At 41.9% G+C, this 26494-nt stretch overlaps 1 protein-coding gene across 2 annotated transcripts in view; it reads left to right on the top strand.

The window, feature by feature from the left end:
• MAPK1 (mitogen-activated protein kinase 1) overlaps positions 1–26494 on the top strand; it is a 112708-nt gene that overhangs the window by 41116 nt on the left and 45098 nt on the right. For both annotated transcript variants that reach the window (XM_063704982.1, XM_004063106.5), the window contains exons 2-3: positions 18354–18536; positions 20161–20350. In XM_063704982.1, coding sequence (XP_063561052.1) covers positions 18354–18536; positions 20161–20350 — 373 coding nt within the window. The remainder of the gene's footprint in view (positions 1–18353; positions 18537–20160; positions 20351–26494) is intronic.

Raw genomic sequence — 26494 nt, 5'->3', positions numbered from 1 at the left:
ATCTGCTTTTTCTAATCTTCACAATCCCCGGGCTTTCCTCATTTTCTAGCCAAGCAAGTGGTTACTCAGAGATATTAAGTAATTCAGCCAGTGTCTCTCAGCTAGTGAGGGATAGGACCAGAATTGAAACCTTTTCTGGGTCTTTTAGCCTGTTTTATTACTGAAGAAATTGACAAATGCATATGTAACCAACAAAACTTGTTCAAGCTCTGGGCTCTCCAGAGCACCTTTTCTAGAGAAGTTGCATACTTGTTAATGACTAGATTTTAAGCCATGGTACCTATAGTACATTGGAACATTGGCTCTTAAAATAATAAAAAATTATGAATAAATGCTAAGCATTTGCTATTACTGGTTTTATTGCTAAAATAGCCTTAGGCTAGCTTTTAATTGTTCACTTAATGGTTTGCAGCATCTGAAAAAAAAAAAAAAAAAAAAAACCTTTGCATTGTTTTTCTTGGTTAGTGAATTGTCAGAGAACCAAGCTAAAGTAAGGAATACATTTTCTTTTAAAGCAATCATTAGTATTATCTACCTATTTATTTTTGGAACATTAGTTTGGCTCAGTCTAACTTACTTAGCATCTGAAGACAAGATAATTTTTATCTGTGAAACAAAGTGCTGTAGTTTCGTGTTCAGATAATTAAAGTTCACCAAAATGGGTGGCTTAGAGAACAGCGTAATAGCTTTCCCTAAAAATAACCCATTCACAGTTGTTAGGTAGCATTTTAGGTGCTACAGTATATGGTGCTTGTGCATGATAATAACGTATGTCTAAATAAGGTGGATATATTATCCACAAATATTGAGCCTCTGCTATGAGACATGACTATAATGACAGGGGATGGAGAGGATGGGAAGAAAACCTAAAAATATTAGAAATTTTATGTCAAAGCCTTTGAAATGATTTTGGAAGGCTGGGCATTTATTCTAATGATACTGTCATTACTCAAAACCTGTTTGGAGCATTTCCCTTGGAATTTCCTTGAATATGAGCTTATGAACCATGAAAGAGAATCAACCCCTTAATTTTGTAGCACAGCTAAATTTTTAAAAAATTACCTTTTGAGATATAATTTATATGCAATAAAATGTATCTTTTCATGTGTACTGTTCAGTGAAATCTTGACAAATGTATGTAGTTGTGTAACTGCCACCACAATAAAGATACAGAATATTTGCATCACTTCAAAAAGCTTTCTTGGGTACCTTTGCAGTCAGTTTGTGCCTCAGGCAAGCACGGCTTTCTTTCCTTTTGTTTTTGAGACAGAGTCTAGCTCTGTCACCCAGGCTGGAGTGCAATGGCGCGATCTCGGCTCATTGCAACCTCCTGTCTCTCAGGTTCAACCGATTCTCCTGCCTCAGCCTCCTGACTAGCTGGGATTACAGGTGCACACCACCACGCCCAGCTAATTTTTGTATTTTTACTAGAGATGGGGTTTCACCTTGTTGGCCAAGCTGGTCTTGAACTCCTGACCTTGTCATCCACCCACCTCAGCCTCCCAAAGTCATAGGATTACAGGTGTGAGCCACTGCACCCAGCCACAGCCTCCTATCACTATAGATTAGCTTCAGCTTTTCTAGAATCTCATATAAATGGGATATAAAAGTTTGTTCTCTTTGTGTTTGGCTTCTTTCGTTTAGCATAGTGTTTTTCCCATTTGTCCTTGTTGCATGGATTAGTAGTAATTCCTTTTATTGCTGAGTACTGTCCTGTTGTATGGATGTACCACAGTTTGTTTACCCTTTGCTTGTTAATTAACATTTGGGTCGTACACAGTTTGGGGCTGTTAGGAATAAAGCTCCTACAGACATCTGTATATGAGAGTTTCAACTTTGCTGCATCCTCACCAACACTTGGTATTGGTCAGTTATTTTAGCTATTCTAATGGGTATTTGGTTTTAATTTACATTTCCTTTATGACTCGTCAGTCATATTTTCATATTTGTTGTCACAAAGGAAGTGTTTATTCTTTTGCCTATTTGTAATATTGGGTTGTTTGTAGTCTTGTTTTGAAGTTTTAAGAGTTCTTTATGTATGCTAAATACAAGTCCTACATATTGCAAATTTTTTCTCCTATCTGCACAATTCATTTTTGACCCTGATGATCTTATCTGGCCTGCTCTGCTCACCATCTCATTCGTGGATCCCACTCAGCAGCCTTTCCCTTTCAGTCTTGGCTGTCTCTTTCCATTTCCACTGTCACTGCTCTTACGCATTCCAAGGACTTTACTACTCCCTTCAGAGATGTGGTGGGTGTTTTTTTGTTTTTTTTTTTAATTATTATTTTACTGACTTGAGAGTGCTGCTGGATTGATAGTGCCCTTGGGTCTGGGTTGCTAGATGTCCTGCAGTGGGTGGTATGGTTTCACACTGAACACTGAACTAACCTGCTTAACATGCCAATTACATCCTTGTTGCTTAGTCCACGCCACTGTCAGTCACCTCTTGCTGGTATTATGGCAGTGCTTGGAACGGTTTCCTTTTTTTTTTTTTTTAACTTTTTCCTTTTTTTATTTTTATTTTCTTTTTTTAAAATAGAGACAGGATCTCACTATGTTGCCCAACCTGATCTCGAACTTCTGGGTTCAAGCAGTCCACCTGCCTTGGCCTCCCAAAGCACTGGGATCACAGGCATGAGCCACTGCCCCCAGCCACTTTTTCCTTTTTACAGTTCAGTTTTTCTCTTATTTGGAAAGATCATTTACAAAATATAAGTTGGATACTTTTATTCCCCAGTTTAAAGTGAAAGGACACTTAAAAGATAAATCCTTAGCATAACTGCTGGGTCACTGCGCATTTCTTCTGCCTCATCGTGAGCCACACTCTCTCTGGTACGCTGTAGCCACAGTGGCCTTCTTAGGGCTTCTGGTCTACTTCTGGTCTACTTCTTCTGGTCTACCCTCTGCCTGCTTGTAGAATACTTGCTGCCTTTGCCACCCAGCAACCTGGCTAATTCCGGCTTATCCTTCAGTTCTCTGTTTAAATGCCTTCCCTAATTTCTTTAGAGAAGAAGAGCCTTCCGTAAGCTTCTAATTTAAACTAAGTTTTCTAGTTATCCTTAATAACATTAATTATATAACTTGCATTTTCCTTAGCAATTATCATAATTTATAATATAGTCATGTTTATGACAAATATGTTTATTAGTACCTATGTCTCTCTCTCTTATTTTTTTTTGTGATGGAGTCTCCCTCTGTCACCCAGGCTGGAGTGCAGTGGTGCGATCTCAGCTCACTGCAACCTCTGCCTCCCGGGTTCAAGCGATTCTCCTGTCTCAGCCTCCCGAGTAGCTGGGACTACAGATGGCACGGCACCACGCCCAACTAATTTTTGTATTTTCAGTAGAGACGGAGTTTCACCATATTGATCAGGCAGGTCTCAAACTCCTGACCTCAGGTGATCCACCCGCCACAGCCTCCCAAAGTGCTGGGATTACAGGCATGAGCCACTGCGCCCAGCCTCTATGTCTATCTCCTCTCATATAGTTTATGAGGGCAGAGAGCTTTATATTTTTACTGCTTTATCCACAGTGCTTAACATAATGTAGGTGATTATTTGATAAATAAAATTAACTTTAACATTCAAATGTTTTTAAAGTTATTTGATGCACATCCTTTACGATTCCAAACTGACGTTTTTTTTCTCTTGAATACAAACTTCTGTACTAGTTTCCTGTCTCTGCCATTTCCACTGAATCTATAAATTGCCCTTATAACAAGAGTTCTCATCTTTTTTTTTTTTTAATGCCGTGAATCCTTTAGGCAGTTGGTGAAACTTGTGGCTCCTTTTCAGATTAATATTTTAAATGAATAAAATAAAATGTGAGATTACAAAGGGAATCAGTTATGCTGAAATACCACTTTTGAAAAATTAAGAAGTCTTTATATGTGCTTCTTTACTAATGCCGTAAATAGCAATATCAGGCAGCAGGTCTAACAAGCACTGTAATTTCAAAGTGTTGATGGGTATAGATATTTCAAGAATTATAACTGGTCTCCCTATGTCTAGTTTTAGCCTCTTTAGTCAGTTTTTCTTTCTTTTTTTTTCTTTTTGAAACGGAGTTTTGCTCTGTCGCCCAGGCTGGAGTGCAGTGGCACGATCTCGGTTCACTGCACCCTCTACCTCCTGGGTTCAAGCAGTTCTCCTGCCTCAGCCTCCCAGGTAGCTAGAATTACAGGAGCCTGCCACTACGTGCCTGGCTAATTTTTGTATTTTTGGTAGAGACAGGGTTTCACCATGTTGGTCATGCTGGTCTTAAACTCCTGACTCCAGGTGATCCACCTGCCTCAGCCTCCCAAAGTGCTGGGATTACAGGTGTGAGCCACCACGCCTGGCCTTCAGTCAGTTCTATACCTGTGTTTCTGATTCCCCTCCCCTGCCTTCCCTGAGACAGAGTCTCACTCTGTCACCCAGGCTGGAGTGCAATGGCATGATCTTGGCTCACTGCAGCCACCGCCTCCTGGGTTCAAGTGATGCTCCTGCCTCAGCCTCCCAAGTAGCTGGGATTACAGGCACACACAACCATGCCTAATTTTTGTGTTTTTAGTAGATACAGGGTTTCACCATGTTGGCCAGGCTGGTCTTGAACTCCTGACCTCAGGTGGCCCACCTGCCTCAGCCTCCCAAAGTGCTGGGATTACAGGCATGAGCCACCACATCCAGACTCTTCATCTTCTATTATGGAAGTAAAGTACAGATTTCTCAGCTTTTTAGTAACATCACCTTTTGTTCTTCCCCTGGACAGGTGTAAACTCCAGCCATATTGAACTATCCAGCACCTGGTACCCAGCCTTCCGTGCTTCAGCTTCTGTAGCTCCTTCTTCCTTAAGTGCTTTTTCGTGTGCTGCCTATTAAAATCCTACCTGCTTTTCAAGGCACCATTAAATACCACCTTCTTAGAGAGGTCCACAGATACTAACATAGAGCACAGCCTGACAGATAATAAACACTCAATAAATTGTAGGTATTATTAAGTGAGAATTGTTCATAACTTCTTTTCAATACCATCATTACCTGGTTCCCAATAAATGAACTGTAAATATTTTGAGTAATATACATCTATAAACTAAGACAAAGCAGTATTATCAGTAAGTGTAAGCAAGTTTAAAGTGATGAATGCGTAAATGATTAATGTGTAGAATTTAGTTTTAATCTCAGTTTGAATGTTTGTCAGTTTTAATCAGAGCATAGTGAGAAAATGATTTCATGGGCAGACATGGACATTTCTTATTCTTCATACTTAATCACAAACCCCACCAATCTATAATAAGATTGATTTCGAGTACTGTCAGTCTTTTTTTGTGAAACAGAATCCTCAAGCTCCTAAGAATTCTGTTTTTTAATACCTTTAATGTACTTAAATTGCTAATGAGTGTATATGTCTGCCTCATATAAAATACACCAAAAACAGAAGTCTTCACATAGGAAGAAACAAGACTTTAAAGTACTGTGTATTGCATTAACCATATTAACATTTGTTGCTTTTCACACAGTAGTAAATATGGTGTTGAAAGGAGGAGACGGGCGGGCGCAGTGGCTCATGCCTGTAATCCCAGCACTTTGGGAGGCTGAGGCGGGCGAATCACAAGGTCAGAAGTTCAAGACCAGCCTGACAAACATGGTGAAACCCCGTCTCTACTAAAAATACAAAAATTAGCCGGGCATGGTGGCACGCGCCTGCTACTCAGGAGGCTGAGGCAGGAGGATCGCTTGAACCTGGGAGGCGGAGGTCGCAGTGAGCCAAGATGGCGCCACTGTACTCCAGCCTGGGCAAGAAAGCGAGACTCTGTCTCCAAAAAAAAAAAAAAAAAAAAGTGGTAGCCGTATTGGAAGTGGTATAGCTGTGAGGATCAGATTGGTTCATTGCTTTCTGACCTTCTGTGGGCATTGGAGAACAATAGTAATGCCAAGTGCCCTATTTACAGGGTCAGGGCCATGGACAGACGTAAGTATTTCTACAAGAAAGCAAGTACCTTCAGGATGTGGGGGTGGGGGGGTTATGAGAAATGATAGAACAAATAAAATAAACATCAGTGAAAGGAACTGTACCTTACCACAAAAGGAAAGCTTTCAAATGAATAAAGTATTAAGAATAAAGAATAGGCTGGGCACAGTGGCTCATGCCTGTAATCCCAGCACTTTGGGAGGCCGAGGTGGGTGGATTACATGAGGTCTGGAGTTTGAGACCAGCCTGGCCAACATGGTGAAACTCTGTCTCTACTTAAAAAAAAAAAAAAAAAAAAAAAATTAGCTGGGCTTGGTGGCTTGTGCCTGTAGGTTGTTCCAGCTACTTGGGAGGCTGAGGCAGGAGAATCACTTGAACCCAGGACGGGGAGATTGCAGTGAGCCGAGATCGCACCAGTGCACTCCAACCTGGATGACAGAGCAAGATTCTGTCTTTTAAAAAAAAAAGAAAAGAAAAAGACATTTGAAATATCCTTGGGTCACTTGAGCCTGGGGCCCACTGGTATTTCATGTATCTTAGGGCTAGGACAGGTGGAAGCTGAGTTGTCAAGACCAAAGTACTTCTGGCTAACAGCTTGTTCCTTATGGCATTTGTGGCCACCTGTAGGATTTTTGTTGGCATATCTTCATTGAGAGGCATCAGATAAGGATACTGTTTTTTTCCCGCCCTGCAAATTTGGTTACAACTGCAGTAAAGAAGACATGAGCTATTTAGAACATACAGTTGTGTCCTTGAGGAATTTCATCTAATTGGATGGAGACTGCTTGAACAGGACCCTGCTGGGACATGTGAGGTGTGTGAAATAAGCACCCATTTCTTGTGAGCCTGCTCTTTGCCCATTTATCCAGAGCTGTGGCTCCCCTTCATTCTGAGTTGGCTGAAAGGGCTCCTTGCCTCCGGGTGACCCAGTGCACCATCCTCCCCATTCCATTCTTTCAACAAACTGCTACCTGAGGAAAAGTTATAAAAATATAAATGTTGCCATACTTAAAGTCTGTGCTTAGCATCCTTTGGTGGCTTCCCAGGATAAAATTACGAAAATATAAATATGGCCTGGCTCTTGCTCACCCTCCAGCTTCACCTGTCATGTCCCTGTGTGTCCGCCTCTCTGCAGGCACTCTGTCGCCCCAGGTTCCCACAGGCCTCTGCACCACTGCCCCACATCTCCTCTGCCTGGAATTTACTCTCCCTTCTCTTCTCCCTGGTTAGCCATTGGAGCCTTCTCTTTCACCCTACCCAGTCCTGCAGCCTTCAGCCTCCCCTCCCCCAGCCCCCGACCATGGCTTTCATAACATCCTGTGCCTCTCAGTTTTTCACCTGGATTTAAGTTTTTTTCCTTATCCTTGCCTTATGATCACTCTTTAAAAAGTAGTCGGCTGTACTCTTTCTGCTCCTCTCCCCATCCTCTCCATTTCCTTACTTGAACCAGAGTTACCACACATCGTCTGGTTGCATGCAGATTCAGTGAATGCTTTCCAGTTCTTAACTTTCTCAATCTCTCCTGTTTTGAAATGCCTTCCTTCTTTGTCTTGGGAAACACCACCCTTTTCTGGTTCTGCTACATGGTTAAGCAGAACTACATGGCCTCTGGAGTTGGACAACAAAGGTTCTTTTTTTTTGAGACGAGTCTTGCTCTTTCACCCAGGCTGGAGTGCAGTGGCACAATTTTGGCTCACTGTAAGCTCCGCCTCCTGGGTTCACCCCATTCTCCTGCCTCAGCCTCCCAAGTAGCGGGGACTACAGGCGCCAGCCACCATGCCCGGCTAATTTTTTTTTTATTTTTAGTAGAGACAGAGTTTCACTGTGTTAGCCAGGATGGTCTCGATCTCCTGACCTCATGATCCACCCACCTCGGCCTCCCAGAGTGCTGAGATTACAGGCGTGAGCCACGGCGCCTGGCCTAAAGGTTCTTACTCCATTATCATTTCTTTCCACTTTCTTTAACTGATTCCTCATCCTCATGCTGCTCCTGAGTTCTGTCCTCCGACTTCTTTTCTTGAAATTCTCTCTCTGCAGGAGTGCTAATCACTGTGGCTTCTGTTAAGAATTCCCAACTTGATCTCTCTCCTGATGCTGCTGGAAGGATGGAACCGTCATCTCCTCCATCTGAATCACTGACAGGCATTCTTAGATTTTTAAATCAGGATGCTGAAAACTATCTTTGTCCCTCACCTCCACCTTCTTTTTGTACCTCCCAGACCCAGGCCCACCTCTCACGTTTATAAGGCCTAGGTCAAGAATACAAATGGAGCCCTACATACCATTAAAAAAAAAAAACCTAAGAAACATTAAGCAGACTTTGCTCTCTCCTTCTGCCATGACAGATATGCCTTCTTTTCCTTTTTTTTTGAGATAGGGTCTCACTTTGTCACCCAGGCTGGAGTGCAGTGGCACAATCATGGCTCACTGCAGCCTCAACCTCCCTGGCTCAAGTGATCCTCTTGCCTAGTCCCCCAAATAGCTGGGACTACAGGTGAGTGCCACCATGCCCAGCTAATTTTTGTATTTTTTGTAGAGACAGGGTTTCATCATGTTGTCCACACTGATCTCGAACACCTGGATTCAAGTGATCTGCCCTCCTCACCCTCCCAAAGTGCTGGGATTACAAGCGTGCATCACCATGCCCACACCAGGCCTAATACACCTTCTTAATGACCTGGAAGGTTGGGTTCAAATAGAAAATACTCAGGCTCCTTAGAGTTCTATGTCAGTAGTTCCGGCAGAGCAGACCTTCAGCATAGTGCTCTTCCCTTCCCAGTCACAGCACTGTCCATGTGTTGTGAGCTTGAGCACGTGTGTGGCCTCCTGCCTGCACAATGTAGGCGCAATACACGCCAGCAAGCAGCTGCCCCTTTGACCACCACCTCAAGTGCACCTGCTGGGTACGGACCTACACTTTTCCAGATGCAGGGAATTCTCGGGCACCTGAGGAGCATTTTCCCCGACCCCAAAAACCTTCTCTCATGGGCATGGGCGTGTCTGGGTGAGGGTTAGTGGCCAGTGACCACAGATGTCTCAGTCGCTTACCTCGCCTCCTGTTTCCTCTTTCTTTTCTTTGCGGTCTTGCTTTTCTGTCAGAAGCCTACTCATCCTTCAGGATAAGGCTTTTGCAGGCCTCATCTTCTTTTAATACTTCCCTTAGTATTTGAAGTTAACCCAGCTCCTCCTTGCTTTTCAGAAGTGCTTTAATGTGATAAAAGGCAAAGTATGTTCTCTGTTCCTGTCTCCTTCTCTCACAAAATTGCAAGTTTCTTAAGAGCAGGATCATTATTTGTTTTTGCCACCAGTCCTAACATGAAGCCTCACAAATGGGAAGTTCTTGACAAGCGTGGCTTGAATTCACCAGAACTCTGTCTTCATTTCGTGCTGTTGTGGTAACCCTATCAAAACAGGAAATAAAGCTAGTTTAGCATGACTTGTTCATAATTGACTCATGCTGGTTCCCTTTCCTTCCCTAAGCAATCACAAAACATCTGTTAAATAATCTACTTCAGAATTTCATGGACTTCTACTTTTATTGATCAGTACACTTCTAGAATCTGTTTCCCAATTGCCCCAGCACTGGAATGGATCATGTGGCCAAAGAACCCTGGTTCTTTTTTTTTTTTTTTTAACTGCTTTATTAAGAAGTAATTGATATACAAAATATTGCACACATTTAAAGTGTAAAGTTGGATAAGTTTTAATACATTATACACTTATGAAACCATCAACACAATTAGGATAAGGAACATACTCATTGCCTCCAAAAGTTACCTCATTTCCATTTGCAATCTTCTTCCTCCCATTCCCAGGCAGTCCTGGGGGTAAATCCAAAGTAAACCCAGGATTACTTTGTATTTTCTATAGATGGAAGTACATTTCTTTTGGTCTGGCTTCACTCACCATAATTACTTGAGATTCATCTGTGCTGCATATATCAATAGTTCATTTCCTGTTATTATCAAATAGCAGGAATCTCATTTCCTTTTATTATCAAATAGCAGGAATCTGAATCTATCTGTTTTGAGACTTGAGATGGGTGTGCTCACTTCAGACCTTAATGTCCTCCCATTCTCCATAATTTATGGGTCTTAGGATAGAATTCATCTGGGACTTGAGGTTGTGTTCATTTAAGATGACTAGACACTCTCAATATCTTGGGTTCCTCAAGGGAAGAGTATTATTATTATTATTATTATTTTTTTTTTTTTTTTTTTTTTTTTTGAGATGGAGTCTAGCTCTGTCGCCCAGGCTGGAGAACAGTGGTGCAGTCTCGGCTCACTGCAGCCTCCGCCTCCCGGGTTCAACTGATTTTCCTGCCTCAGCCTCCCAAGTAGCTGGGACTACAGGCGCATGCCACCATGCCCAGCTAATTTTTTTTTAATCTTTAGTAGAGGTGGGGTTTCACCATGTTGGCCAGGCTGGTCTCAAACTCCTGACCTCATGATCCGCCTGCCTTGGCCTCCCAAAATGCTGGGAGTACAGATGTGAAAACCACCCCCAGCCCAGAGTATTATTTATAATTTTTGCGTCCTAATGTTAGAGTAGTTCTTGATATATAGAAGGTACTAACCCAAAGCTGGATAAAAGTTTCCCCCTTTATTGGCCAGGTGTGGTGGTTCACGCCTATAATCCTAGCACTTTGGGAGGCTAAGGCAAGAGGATCACTTGAGTTCAGGAGTTCGAGATCAGCCTGGGCAACATTGTAGAACCCTGTCTCTACAAAAAAAACTTTTTTTAATTAGCCAAGCGTGGTGGTGCTCACCTGTGGTCCCCACTATGCTACTTGGGAGGTTGGGGCTGCAGTCAGCCATAATTGTGCCAGTACACTCTAGCATGGGTGACAGAGTAGCCCATCTCAAAAGAAATAAAAGGGCCAGGTGCAGTGGCTCACGCCTGTAATCCCAGCACTTTGGGAGGCCGAGGCCGAGGATCATGAGGTCAGGAGATCAAGACCATCCTGGCCAACATGGTGAAACCCTGTCTCTACTAAAATACAAAAAATTAGCTGTGCTTGGTGACGGGCACCAGTAGTCCCAGCTACTCAGGAGGCTGAGGCAGGAGAATCGCTTGAACCCAGGAGGCGGAGGTTGCAGTGAGCCGAGATGGCACCACTGCACTCCAACCTGGTCAACAGAGCGAGACTCCATCAACAAAAAAAAAATACTTAATTTTTTTCCCTCTTTAACATGTTTCTTTCCCCCTTAAAAAAATTTTTTTTAAGCTAGGTGCCATGGCATGTGCGTATAGTCCCAACTACTCTGAAGCCTGAGGAAGTGATCTTGGGAGTTCAGGATCGGCCTGGGCAGCATAGTGAGACTTCATCTCTCTCTCTCTCTCTCTCTCTCTCTCTCTCTCTCTCTCTCTCTCTCTCTCTCTCTCTCGTCTCTGTCTCTCTCGCTTTTTTTCCCCCTGAGATGGAGTCTTGCACTGTTGCCCAGAGCTGAAGTACAGTGGTGCGATCTCAGCTCACTCAACCTTTGCTTCCCGGATTCAAGCAATTCTCCTGCCTCAGCCTCCTGAGTAGCTGGGATTACAGGCTTGTGCCACCACGCCCTGCTAATTTTTGTATTTTTAGTAGAGACAGTGTTTCACCATGTTAGCCAGGCTGGTCTCGATCTCCTGACCTCATGATCCACCCACCTCAGCTTCCCAAAGTGCTGGGATTACAGGCGTGAGCCACCGTGCCCAGCCGAGACTTCATCTCTTTACAAAGTAAAATTGTTTTGGTTAATTATATGTTTTGGTAAAAAGCATACAATTTGCCATCTTAATCATTTTTAAGTACACAGTTCAGTAGAGTTAAGTATATTCACATTGTTGCACAATAGATCTAGAACTTTTTCATCTTGGAAAATTGAAAACCTGTACTCTTGAACACATCTCCCCATTTCTCCCTCTCCTCAGCCATTTGTAACCACCATTCTCCTTTCTGATTCTATGAGTTTGTTAATTTTGGATACCTCATATAAGTGAAATTATGCAGTATTTGTCTTTTGTGACTTATTTCTGTTGATATAATGTCCTCAAGCTTCATCCATGTTATAGCATGTGATAGAATGACCTTTTTGGTTTTCCCCCCACCTTTATTGGGGCATAATTGACAAATAAAAGTTGTATATATTTACTGTGTTAAATGTGATGTTTTGATATGTGTATACCTTGCGAAATGATCCCCACAGTAAAGCTAATTAAGATACCCATCACCTCACATAGTTAACGTTTGTGTGTGGTGGGGGCAAGAACATTTTTTTTTTTCTTCTTTGGAGACAGTTTCACTCTTGTTGCCCAGGCTGGAGTGCAGTGGTGCCATCTTGGCTCACTGCAACCTCCGCCTCTTGGGTTCAAGTGATTCTCCTGACTCAGCCTCCCAAGAAACTGGGACTACAGACGCGTACCACCACACCTGGCTAACTTTGGTATTTTTAGTAGAGACAGGGTTTCACCATGTTGGCCAGGCTGGTGTCAAACTCCTGACCTCAGGTGATCCGCCTGCCTTGGCCTCCCAAAGTGCTGGGATTACAGAGGTGAGCCACCGTAGGTGGCTGATAATAGCCATTCTAATAGCTGTGAGGTGATATCTTATTGTGGTTTTGATTGGCATTTTTCTGATTAGTGATGTTGAGCCTTTTTTCATATACCTGTTGGCCATTTGTATGTCTTATTTTGAGTAATGTCTATTCGGGTTCTTTGCCCCCACTCCCTACCACCCGCACCTGCTTTTTTTTCCATTTTTGAGACAGGGTCTCTCTATGTTGCCCAGGCTGGTCTTGAACTCTTGGTCTCAAGCAGTCTTCCTACCTCAGCCCCCTGAATAGCTAGGACTACAAGCAGGTGCCACTGCGCCTGGCCTTTGCCCATTTTTAAATATTTTGTTTGTTTCCTGCTGTTGAATTGTGTGAATTTCTCATATATTTAAATATTAGCCCCTTATCAGATATGTGGTTTGTAAATATTTTCTCCCATTCATTGGGTTGTCTCTTCACTCTGTTGATTGTTGCTTGTGCTGTGCAGAAGCTTTTTAGTTTGATTCAATTCCATTTGTCTGTTTTTGCTTTTGTTGCCTGTGCTTTGGGAGTCACAACCAAAAAATAATTGCCCAGACCAATGTCAAGAAGCTTTCCCCCTGTATTTTCTTCTAGTAGTTTTTGTTTGTTTGTCTGTTGTTTGTTTGTTTGCTTTTGCTTTTTTTTTTTTTTTTTGAGACGGTATCTCTCTCTGTCATCCAGGCTGGAGTGCAGTGGCACGATCTCAGCTCACTGCAAGCTCTGCCTCCCAGGTTCACGCCATTCTCCTGCCTCAGCCTCCCGAGTAGCTAGGACTACAGGCGCCTACCACCACGCCCGGCTAATTTTTTTTTTTTCTTTTTGTATTTTTAGTAGAGACAGGGTTTCACTGTATTAGCCAGGATGGTCTCGATCTCCTGACCTCGTGATCCACCCGCCTTGGCCTCCCAAAGTGCTGGGATTACAGGGTGAGCCATTGCACCCAGCCTTTTCTAGTTTTTATAATTTCAGGTTTTACAATTTTTGTCTTTAATCTGTCTTGATTTGATTTTTGTATAGGGTGTGAAATAAGTATCCATTTTATTCTTTAGCAAGTAGATATCCAGTTTTCCCAGCACCATTTATTGAAGAGACTATCCTTTATGTTTGGACTCTTTATTCTGTTCCATTTGTCTATTTGTCTGTTTTTATGCCAGTACCATGCTGATTCCCTGCCCCCCACCCAGCTTTATTAAGGTATAATTGACAAATACAAATTAGTATATGAAACTGAGGTGGAAGTGCTGGAAAAATAATTAGTATATATTCATGATATACAACATGATGTTTTGATATATGTGTATATTGTGAAATGACTAAATCAAGGTAATTAACATATCTGTCATCTCACATACTTTTTGTGGTGGGAATGTTTAAGATCTAATCTTCTAGTAATTTGCAAGTATATAATACATTATTATTAACTGTAGTCACCATGCTGTAGGATAGAGCTCTAGAACTTATTCATCCTGGTTAACTGAAACTTTATACTCTAACAAATTATCTGCACATTTCACCCTATCCCCGCAGTGTCATGCTGTTTTGGTTACTATAGCTTTGTAGTGTATTTTGAAATCAGGTGATGTGAAGCCACCACTTTGTTCTTGCTCAAGATTGCTTTGGCTATATGGGATCTTTTGTGGTTCCATATATGAATTTAAAGATTACATTTTCTGTTTCTGTGAAAAATGCCATTGGAACTTTGATAGGGATTACATTGACTCTGCAGACCACACTGAGTAGTGTAGACACTTTAAGAATATTAAGTCAGACCAGGCACAATGGCTCATGCCTGTAATCCCAGCACTTTGGGAGGCTGAGGTGGGAGGATCACTTATGACCAGGAGTTCAAGACCAGCCTGGATAACATAGTGAGACCCCATCTCTACCAAAAAGTTTTTAAATTAAAAACAATTGGCCGGGTGCGGTGGCTCACACCTGTAATCCCAGCACTTTGAGAGGCCAAGGCGGGCAGATCACGAGGTCAGGAGATCAAGACCATCCTGGCTAACATGGTGAAACCCCATCTCTACCAAAAATACAAAAAAAAAGGAAATTAGCCGGGCGTGGTGGTGGGCCCCTGTAGTCCCAGCTACTTGGGAGGCTGAGGCAGGAGAATGGCGAGAACCCAGGAGGCGGAGCTTGCAGTGAGCCAAGATGCACTCCAGCCTGGGCGACAGAGCGAGACTCTGTCTCAAATAAATAAATAAATAAATAATAAAAACAATTAGGCATGGTTTTTGGATGCTGAATTGAATTTCTTTGTGTGTGTTTGTGGTTTTTTTTTTTTAAAGACTGAATAATATTCCACTCTATGTATATGCTACATTTTCTTTATCCATGCATCCATAGTGGACATTTCGGTTGCTTCCACATCTTCGGTATTGTGCATAATGCTGCACAATGAACCTGCCAGTAGCTCTTAGAGATTCTACTTTGAATTGTTTTGGATATATGCTCAGAAGTGGGATTGCTGGACCATATGGGAATTCTATTTTTAATTTTTTGAGGAATTTCCAAGTGGTTACACCATTTTGCACACTCAGCAATAGAGTATGAAGGTTCGAATTTATCCACATCACACTTACGGTTTTCTGTTTGTTTGTTTGTTTTTAGATAGTGGCAGTCCTGGCTGGTCGTGGTGGGTGGCTCATGCCTGTAATTCCAGCACTTTGGGAGGCCAAGGCGGGCGGGTCACGAGGTCAGGAGATCCTGTAATTCCAGCTACTCAGGAGGCTGAGGCAGGAGAATCGCATAAACCTAGGAGGCAGACGTTGCAGTAAGCCGAGATTGAGCCACTGCACCCCAGCCTGGCGACATAGCGAGACTCCGTCTCAAAAAAAAAAAAAAAAAAAAGGCATAACGTTGAATACACGTTTCAAAAGAAGACATAAGAAAAGATGGTCATCATCATGAATCAGAGAAATGCAAATCAAAACCGCAATGAGCTATCACCACACACCCATTAGGACTGACCCCCACTTTTTTTTTTTTTTTTTTTTTTGAGACTGAGTCTCACTCTGTCACCAGGCTGGAGTGCAGTGGCGCGATCTTGGCTCACTACAGCCTCCATCGCCTGGGTTCAAGCCATTCTTCTGCATCAGCCTCCCAAGTAGCTGGGACTATGGGTGCGCACCACCCCACCCAGCTAATTTTTGTATTTTTAGTAGAGGTGGGGTTTCACCATTTTGGACAGGATGGTCTCAATCTCCTGACCTCATGATCCGCCTGCCTTGGCCTCCCAAAGTGCTGGGATTACAGACATGAGCCACCGCGCCCGGCCTTCTTTTTTAATGTTTCTTTTTAATGAACCATCTTTGGATTCCTGTGATAAGAGACACACTTATAGCAAAAACCTGTAGTGTGGTGGTAGTTAGGGACAAAAGGGGTTGAGCAAAACAAGATACAGTTGGTAATGTCAAAGTGATTTTAAAGCATAAATGTTATAGACACCTGAAAGTTCATGGTATGCCTTATTTACCAAGTATCAACAATAAAATATGTAAAACAAAACCGAGAAATCCAAGGAGAAACTAGCAAGTATGGAATCATTATGGAAGAGTGTAACCCTCTTTGTCATCAGTTCTATGAAAGATAGATTGCATAAACCAAAAAGGCAGCAGAATGGTTAAGCGGAGCAGACAAGAACAGACAAAACTCCTTTTTTTCAAGTGGGACCAGATGAGGATGATCTCATGTTTTCTTACTTAAAAGGAGGCAGTTGGCTGGGCGTGGTGGCTCACCCTGTAATCCCAGCCCTTTGCAAGGCCGAGGCGGGGCCTATCACGAGGTCAGGAGATCGAGACCATCCTGGCTAACATGGTGAAACCCCGTCTCTACTAAAGATACAAAAAATTAGCCAGGCGTGGTGGCGGGGCCTGTGGTGGTGGGGCCTGTAGTCCCACCTACTCGGGAGGCTGAGGCAGGAGAATGGCCTGAACCCAGGAGGGGGAGCTTGCAGTGAGCCAAGATCGCACCACTGCACTCCAGCCTGGGCGACAGAGCGAGACTGCTTCCCCAAAAAAATTTTAAAGAGGCCGGGGGGAGGGCAGTTATTTCGTCACTGAGTGTTGATACAGTAGAGGGGCACACTGACCATAAACTCCTCTCTCCAAAAATTTTGTTGGATTATAATTTTGCAGAACAAATTATGACCACTTTTGACTGTTAACACTAGAAATTTATAATATTAACACTAGAAAATTGTAATGTTGAGTTTAAACCAGTATTTTATAACTAATCCGTGCTGTTGAACTCTTGTTCTATGATTTGAATTACCAAAATAGAATTTTTTTCTAAAAATATTCCCAATATTGAATAAGCTTGCTTATTATATATGCTTTTTAATGCTATGTTAAATTATTACTATTATATATGCTATTGCCTAACTGAAAATCACTGGCTTAGGGCCTCATGTACCAAACCAAAGCAAAATAAGATTTGAGTAGTGGTTATTTTACTTAAGAAAATATACTTCATTTCAAAGCATTTGGGGCCACCTGTGTACTATATGTTAATGGTGTTGTAGGATAATTGGATCCTAGTAAGACAAAGTTCCCCTCCAGAGTGTTACCTTGTCATAGAATCAGACAAATGTATCTATCAATAATTCTTAGGATTAGTAGACTGATAAATATTATAGAAGCATAAACTTTATTTAATTTAGAGACGGAGTCTCACTCTGTCGCCCAGGCTGGAGTGCAGTGGTACAATCTTGGCTCACTGCCACCTCCATCTCCCAGGTTCAAGTGATTCTTGTGCCTCAGCCTCCCAAGTAGCTGGGATTGTAGGCACTTGCCACCATGCCTGGCTAATGTTTTTGAATTTTTAGTAGAGGCGGGGTTTCACCATGTTGTCCAGGCTGGTCTCAAAACTCCTGTCCTCAAGTGATCCAGCCGCCCCAGCTTCCCAAAGTGCTGGGATTGCAGGTGTGAGCCACTGCACCCAGCCCTAGAAGCATAAACTTTAGAATAAAGTTATTTTACTGTTTTCTATTCTAGCACTTACCCCAAAGAAACGAGAAATGTTGTCTTACTGCCTGTCAGTGTTATTTGATTGCTTTGGTCAGTGGGCCGGATGTTGACATTTATTAATATGAAAATTTCTTATACACAAGATTGTAATAGAATGTTTATCATAAAGATAGTAGTAATACTCAAGATTCAAATTCATAAAATTGAAGGTATAATTTTTATTATTGCTTTTGCTTATAATTCTGGTTTATCAGACATTAAGGACAACTAGGAAAGAACTGGGCCCCATGTTATTGCCACAAATGTGTTTTTTGAAGAATACTTTTCTAGGTTTTGTTATAAAACTACCCAAACATCTTGATTCAGTTTCTTGGGGGAAGAAATGGTCATGTTGTTTTGCAAGTGAGAGAAACAAAGTTAATAGAAGTAATCAAGGTGTTCTCTTGGGTCCATTTTTGTTAGGGATAAAGATGTACAGTTGTAGGTTATTTGAATGTTTCTTCTGTGTCCGAGGAATTTGATACAACAGTAAGAAGGTGTTTCAGAGACAGAAGTGATTACTCTCACCAGAATGCAGTTGCTGTTTAAGACAATGGGAGAATGCTTGTTTGTGTATTTCTGGGTTTATAAAGGCAAGACATTCACCCAGTTAACAGGAGGGCTAAGTTCTCTGTTAGTTTTGAGAGTCACTGTGTGCTCTCTCATGTCAGTTGCATCCATCCTCCCTAGCTTGAGGCCTTTTTGTGGATAATATACATGCTGCCTTCACGGGTATGAAACAGGTGTTTACACAGAGTGTTAAAAATATTAATACTTTACCAACTTGCCTTCTTCAGATATTCTGAGGGCTGTTTTTAATGCCATCTCTCTCTCTCTTTTTTAAGCTCTGCTTATGATAATGTCAACAAAGTTCGAGTAGCTATCAAGAAAATCAGCCCCTTTGAGCACCAGACCTACTGCCAGAGAACCCTGAGGGAGATAAAAATCTTACTGCGCTTCAGACATGAGAACATCATTGGAATCAATGACATTATTCGAGCACCAACCATCGAGCAAATGAAAGATGTGTATCCTTTTTAGGCAACTGGCCAATTCCACTGCTTGGTAACCTTGTTGAGTAAATAGAACTTGAAATTTCCTGAACTTAAAGGAAAAGTGCATTAAACATGCTAAAGGGAAAATCGTAATCTGTTTGCCATTTACTCCCTAAGTCTAGTCATGGAAAATCTTGGTTAACTCCGTTTGCAGTCATGTTTTTTCTGTCCAAGGGATGGTTTGTTGTGATGATGAAAAGGTAAAGGGAAGATCAGTAGTAGACTAAGAAAGAGGGTGCCCTGGCTATCTACCTGGTGAAATCAGGACTGTCCTGATCTTAAAAGTCAGGTTACCACTTTAGGTCTCAGTTTCCCCACCTTTAAAATGAAGGAACTGGTCGTCATGATCTTTAAGGTCAACTGAGGTCTGAAATTATGTGATTAACTATGACCAACATTTAGAAATCTGGACTGAACAGATCTAGAGGATGCTGCCTGGGTAAAGGCTCCATTTGAAAGATAGAGAGGTTAGGTATACTGCAGAGGATCTGCCAGAAGGGAGAGGGTTATACAGCACTCCTACCAGTTTACCCAATTTGTATTCCGCCCCTCCAGGGTGCGGGAGCTCGCTGTTTCTAGGCAGCCCTTTCCATTTTTAAACAGCTCTGTTAATAAGTTGTAGTGATATTTGAAGTGAAATGCCTCCTGCCACTACCACCTGTTGGTCCTGCTTTACTTTTTGCCATGAAAATAAGCCTCTCTCAGATGACAGATTTTTAAATCATGTTTCCTTTGAATCCCATGCTGCGCCTCCTATAGCATAAATCTGTAAGAAACAGAGACTAGTGTTTACACAGAAGTGAGTAAAAGAAATGTAGAAATACTGCTAATGAAATAATACTATGATGAAGTTAAAGGCTAAATGCTTTAATAATTTAATTTCTGTAAGAAAGAAAGTAGCCATAGCTAAACTTTTAGATAGTTAAGTACGTGACCAGGCAAGAAAGCATGAGGAGGAAAACTAGCACAAACCCCTTCTTAGAACGACTTGCCCATAGTCTTACTTATTTAAGATCTTAACAGTAATGGAAGAGTCAAGAAAATAGACTTAGGGTTGGATTTACTAGTAAGAGTATGTTTCTAGACCTGTATTTCTGGAAGTTTTATGTTTGGCTTTTGAGGAGCTTGGGAGAGGAGGGGAGCGGCAACAAGAAGTAAAAAGAATAGTGACATTACAGGTTACTGGACCAAACAGAGGAGGGAGTATCTTCTACTTACAGGCTACCAGTGTTTCCAGCAAACCTTGGAGGGGGTTCGTTGATGGTGGACAATTTAGAGAGCAAAGAGGTTGAGACTTCAAGATTGACCAGAATTTCCCTAACAGCCTGTTTCAGATCTCAGTCTAGGCCCATAGCCGCATCAGTCAGATGTAATGCTGTAATGCCTGCCATCTCACAGGACCTAAAAGGAGTTAACGACTTCAGATTCCTTCCATGAAGGAAACCAAGTTTTCCTCAGTTTCTTCTTTCCTTTAAGGGCTTCATGGTGTAATGATGGACTGTTTGGGAAGAGAATCAAGAGAAGATGCATTTTTGTTTTCAATGCTTTGCTAAATGTGACCAGCTAATTGGTGTTTTACCTTAACCTGTGCAAACAGATATATAGTACAGGACCTCATGGAAACAGATCTTTACAAGCTCTTGAAGACACAACACCTCAGCAATGACCATATCTGCTATTTTCTCTACCAGATCCTCAGAGGGTTAAAATATATCCATTCAGCTAACGTTCTGCACCGTGACCTCAAGCCTTCCAACCTGCTGCTCAACACCACCTGTGATCTCAAGGTCAGCCAGGTTATTTACTATTAAGGTGATATATATTGAAAAACCCTTTCACTGAAGCATAGTTATATTTGTCATTATTCATATTTTAAATTACACCAGAAATACCCAAAAACATTTTTATGGCAAAAATGCTAGTAAAGTGTGGTAGTCCTCTTCTTCCTTATCCCATTGCTCCTTTCTCCCCAGAGATACCTTTTTTTTTTTTTTCTTAAAGACAGAGTCTTAGTATGTTGCCCAGGCTGGTCTGGAACTCCTGGGCTCAAGCAGTCCTCCTTTCTTGGCCTCCCAAAGTGCTGGGATTATGTATGTGGGCCACAGCACCAGGCCGTGATAACGAACTACTATAACAAATTGGTGGCCAGTTGCGGTGGCTCACGCCTGTAATCCTAGCACCTTGAGAGGCCAAGGTGGGCATATCACCTGAGGTCAGGAGTTCAAGACCAGCCTGGCCAACATGGCGAAACCCCATCTCTACTAAAAATACAAAAATCAGCCGGGCGTGGTGGCACGCACCTGTAATCCCAGCTACATGGGAGCTGAGGTAGGAGAACCACTTGAACCTGGGAGGCGGAGGTTGCAGTGAGCCGAGATCACACCACTGCACGCCAGCCTGGGTGACAAAGTAAAACTCTGTCCCCCCAAAAAATAGTGTATTTTCTCCCAAAGTATTTTCTATGCTCTTGCATACATGTGTATTTTTATACTTTATATAGATAAACAGGATCACGTACATTATGTGTTAGTTTTTTTGTTCGTTTGTTTGTTTTTTGAGATGGAGTCTCGCTCTGTCACCCAGGCTGGAGTGCAGTGGCGTGATCTCAGCTCACTGCAAGCTCTGCTTCCCAGGTTCCCGCCATTCTCCTGCCTCAGCCTCCCGAGTAGCTGGGACTACAGGCACCTGCCACCACGCCTGGCTAATTTTTGTTTTTGTATTTTTGGTAGAGATGGGGTTTCACCGTGTTAGCCAGGATGGTCTCGATCTCCTGACCTTGTGATCCGCCCACCTTGGCCTCCCAAAGTGCTGGTATTACAGGCGTGAGCCACCGCGCCTGGCCTTATGTGTTAGTTTTAAAATCATCTGTTTTGTTGGTGACATTTTTCTTCAATAAATTTTATTCAAAAGATAGCAGCAGAAAACTTAACGTCACTGACTTTAATACCTAATAAGGCATTCCAACTAAATAAGAAAACCCCAAATTCTTTACAGTCCTCAGAGTTCTGAAAATATGCAGCATTTACATATTTCTGTTTTAATGGGTGTTACAGGTAAACGAGGGAAATTTATGGATATCTTAGATGTGACGGAGCGATGTCGATTCAGTCTAAAAAAATGCACAGGAATTCAAAAAGACCTAAATAAATGGGAAGGCATCCCATGTCTGTGGATCATAAGACTTAATACTGTTAAGATGGCAGTATTCTCCAAATTGATTTGCAGATTTAGTGCAATCCCTATCAAAGCCCCCAGTTGTTTTTTTCTGTAGAAATTGAAAGCCTGATCCCAAAATTCATATGGAAATTCATATGGAGAACTGATACACTTCCTGATTTCAAAACTTACTGCAAAACACAGTAATCAAGACAGTGTGCTACTGGCGTAAGAATAGACATATAGGTCAGTGGAATAGAAGTGAGAGTCAGTAAATAAACCCGTGTATCTCTGGTCAACTGATTTTTGGCAAGGATGCCAGGACCATTCACTGGGGAAAGAATAGTCTTTTCAGCAAATGAATCTGGGACAACTGAATAGCCACATACAAAAAGATGAAAAAATTAACTCAAAATGGCTGGGTGCAGTGGTTCGCACCTGTAATCCCAGCACTTTGGGAGGCCAAGGCCTGTGGATTGCCTGAGCTCCGGAGCAAGACCAGCCTGGGCAACATGGCAAAACCCCATCTCTACCAAAAATACAAAAAAATTAATCTGGACGTGGTGGCATGTGCCTGTGGTCCCAGCTACTCAGGAGGCTGAGTGGGAGGACTGCTTGAGCCTGGGAGGTGGAAGTTGCAGTGAGCAGAGATTGTGCCACTGCACTCCATCTGGGGTGACAGAGTGAGACCTTGTCTCAAAAGGAAAAAAAAATTCAAAATGGATTGAAGAACTCAATTAAAAGCTAAAACTTTAATACTCTTAGAAAACATAGAAGTAAATCTTTGCAATCTTATGTTAGGCAAAGCCTCTTAGACATGACACCAAAAGCACAAGCAACAAAAGAAAAAAAGTAAGTGGATTCCATCAAGATTAGAAACTTGTGCTACAAAGCAAACCATCAAAAAAGTGAAAAGGCAAGCCACAGAATGAGAGAAGGTATTTGCAAATCATACATCTGATAAGGGACTTAAAACTAGAATATATGAAGAACTCTTATAACTCAATAATGAAAAGATAAATAGCCTAGTTTAAAAAATGGACAAAGGATCTGAATAGACATTTCTCTAAAGAAGATATACAGATGGCAATAAGCACATGGAATGGTAGATGCTTGACATCATTAGTCAGTAGAAAAATGCAAATCAAAATTACATTGAAACAACTTCATGCTAACTAGGATGGCTGTAGTTAAAAAGTCAGATAATAAGTGTTGGTGAGGATTCCACTCCTTAGTGAAAATGAAAACATGCATCTATACAAAAACTTGAACACAAATCTTCATAGCGGTATTGTTCACTATAGCCAGTAAGTAGAAACAATCCAAATGTCCCCCTGATGATGAATAAATACAGTGTGGTGGATCCACACAGTAGAAGAGAAAGGAGTGAAGTACTGATAATGCTACAACATGGATGAATCTTGCAAACATGTCTGTGAAGGAAGGCAGCCACCAAAGACACATATTGTATGGTTCTGTTTACGTGAAATGTCTAGAATAGGCAAATCCATAGAGACAAAAATTAGAATTAGTGGATTACTGATTGCCTAGGGCTAGGGGAGTTGGGAGAATAAAGAAGGAAGGAATACTAACTCACTGGAATTTCTTTTTGAGGTTATAAAAATATTTTCAAATTGGATGGTGGTAATGGTTAATTCCACCATTATAATACTAAAACCATTGAGTTATACACTTTAAATGAGCAAATTGTATGGTGTGTGAATTATAGGTTAATAAAGCTGCTTAAGTACATATATATGTATAGCAATAATCATTTATTGGATTTCAGTTCAACAGACACTCCTATGAGAAGCCCTTTGAGATACGCCAGACAAGAGAGATGAGGGTCTGCCCTTGAAATCTGAAAACTGATAGATCAGAAATCTGGTAGACAGTAGGTGATTATAATGAGATGTTCTGTAACTGAGATGGAGAAAAAGATGGTGTATAAATGCAAAGGAGAGAGGTGGGCTAGCTCTGGCTGGGACTGGGAGGCAGCAGGAAGAAGGTGGTATCTGTGCCGGCCCTCGAGGATGGGTAGCTTTTCTTGTGGGAGGCCAGTGGCTCTATTGGACATAGGGTATCGTAGGCAGAGAGTACAGAAATAAAATAAGAAGGAAGGGACTACTACCAAAAGCACTGAGTCTTCCTCCCTGTGGCTGCAGCATTGGATGCGTAATAGGGAGTCATCAACACTAAGCTAAAAAGGTTGGTTGCAAGTAGATCATGGGGAACCTTCTAGAACTGTGTGTAAAAAGTGGTGGGTTTTGTCACGGTGGGTGAACACTGTGGCCAATGTCCAGTGAGATGTTGTAAAGGACAGCTTCCTTCATCAGATATTGTGTGGATTGGACTCTGTCACCTCTTAGGATCCTTCTGATACAGGTTTATGTCTTTTCCACATGGGATGGAACCAGCTCCTTTACCTGGATCAGTGCAACCAAGAGTCAGGTGGGCACAAAACGAATAAAGCTATGTTTAGGATGGCTGTACTACTTTTTTGGCACTTAATGATTTTCTTGAAAATTTGCAGTGAATATTTTTATGTCTCCTCGTGTTTTTTTTTTCTTTTGGTTATCATCATAGCCCTGTTATGGCAGATTGCTTTTGTTTTTGGAGAGACATTCTCAATCAATATTTTAAGCATATAACATTTCTGGGAAGAATTGGCTCTTATTTTTGCTTGAAAGTGTTCATCTTTAAGAATAAAACAAATAGAACCAGACTACTTTCTCTGTTGTCTCTTCCCAGTTTATGGACTTGTCTTAAGGCCATTCTGTTCACCTACTCACACTCACACACACGAGTTGTTGGCCGTGGCATAATTTAGGCATCGTCTTGAAAACCCAAGTTAACACAAAGAATCAGAAGCATAACAGTATTTTTTGGATATTTAAAGTGGTACAATTGACTAACATTTTATTTATTTATTTTATTTATTTATTTTATATTTTATTTATTTTTATTTTTTATTTTTATTTTTATTTTTATTTTATACTTTTTCGAGATAGAGTCTTGCTCTGTTGCCCAGGAGTGCAGTGGCATGATCTCAGCTCACTGCAACCTTCACCTTCTGGGTTCAAGCAATTCTCCTGCTGAAGCTTCCTGAGTAGCTGGGATTACAGGTGCCCACCACCATGCCTGGCTAATTTTTGTATTTTCAGTAGATACGGGGTTTCACCATATTGGCCAGGCTGGTCTCGAACTTCTGATCTCGTGATCTGCCCGCCTTGACCTCCCAAAGTGCTGGGATTCTACAGGCGTTTGCCACCGCACCCAGCCTTTACTAATATTTTAAAAGTATACAGCAGTCAGGTGCCATGGCTCACGCCTGTAATCCCAACACATTGAGTGGCTGAGGCAGGCGGATCGCCTGAGGTCAGGAGTTCAAGTCCAGTCTGACCAACTTGGTGAAACCCTGTCTCTACTGAAAATACAAACAAATTAGCTGGGTGTGGTGGCGCACGCCTGTAATCCCAGCTACTTGGGAGGCTGAGGCACGAGAATCAGTGGGAGGCAGAGGTTGCAGTGAGCTGAGATGGCACCACTGCACTCCAGCCTGGGCAACAGGGTGAGACTCCATCTCAGAAAAAAAAAAAGTATACAGCAATGTGTGTGCATCATTCTCATGGGTATAAATGTGAGAAGAGAGAATCTCATTCAAAGATGAGTATGGTATGTCACTGATTTGTTACAGTGAGCGTGTCAAAGCAGGGCAAGAGGCAGTGGCAGTTCAGTGTGCATATGACAGTTGAGAACACCACATGAGGAGAGGACTTGTGTTTGCTGGAGCTCTGGGATCACTGCACATTTATCACATCCTCAGTGCCATGTGACCGTGATGCCTATTCCCACAGGCCCCTTGGCCTAGGAAGTTTGTAACTTGCAGCGTCACTGACCTCCTGTTATTTAGGTCCTTTCAGATTTTCAAGAAGATTTCTTCAACCTTTATCCAATGACTTCTATGTTACAGTGTTTTTTACTCTTGAACCCTTACCAAAATATCTTGAACCCTTACCGATATCAGCTATTATCAGTGTCTTAGACCTTTAACTTTTGGCTCTGTTATCAGTCAAGGCCGACAGAAATAAGCTTGCTTTTTGGTTTCCATAAACATGCTTTGCACTTATTTTATGAAGCTTAAGACCCAGCAGACATTGACATCTTAGGACCCTTCCGGGATCCTCTCTTGTAGACTTTATTCTTCAGGACCACAGGAACTCACCAGGGTTACAGACCCTATTTGGAGGCTCTGCTAGCACATTTCTAGTGTAACTACCAGGGAACGTGAGCTATACTAGTCTGTGCCCTTGTTTACTAGACTGATCCCACAGAAATCCCAGTAGGAGTCACAAGATGCTGGGATCACAACATGTGAAAATTCTGGCTATGCCTATGAAAGACTCTGATAGATACAAATGAAACACGTCTTTGGAGCGTCCTTTGTTTTTGAAAATCTGAATTTACACAGCCCAAAAGGTATATTTTCTTGTACCATATCCTTATTTATTTTCCTTTGTATGGAATTATACTGAGTACTACTGCTTTTTTATTTTATAGCCTTGGCATTGTATTGATTAGTGTCATGTAAATTTGGTTAGTCTTTGATTTTATAGTGTTGACAGACCTTAAAAAAAAATCATGGCCGGGCATGGTGGCTCACACCTGTAATCCCAACACTTTGGGAGGCTGAGGTGGTTGAATCACCTGAGGTGAGGAGTTCGAGACCAGCCTGGCCAACGTGGTGAAACCCCATCTCTACTAAAAATAGAAAA

Source organism: Gorilla gorilla, chromosome 23, assembly GCF_029281585.2.
Source record: "Gorilla gorilla gorilla isolate KB3781 chromosome 23, NHGRI_mGorGor1-v2.1_pri, whole genome shotgun sequence".
Classification (NCBI taxonomy): domain Eukaryota; kingdom Metazoa; phylum Chordata; class Mammalia; order Primates; family Hominidae; genus Gorilla; species Gorilla gorilla.
The sequence above is the reverse complement of the archived record's forward strand: the minus strand, read 5'-3'. Positions and strand labels throughout refer to the sequence as shown.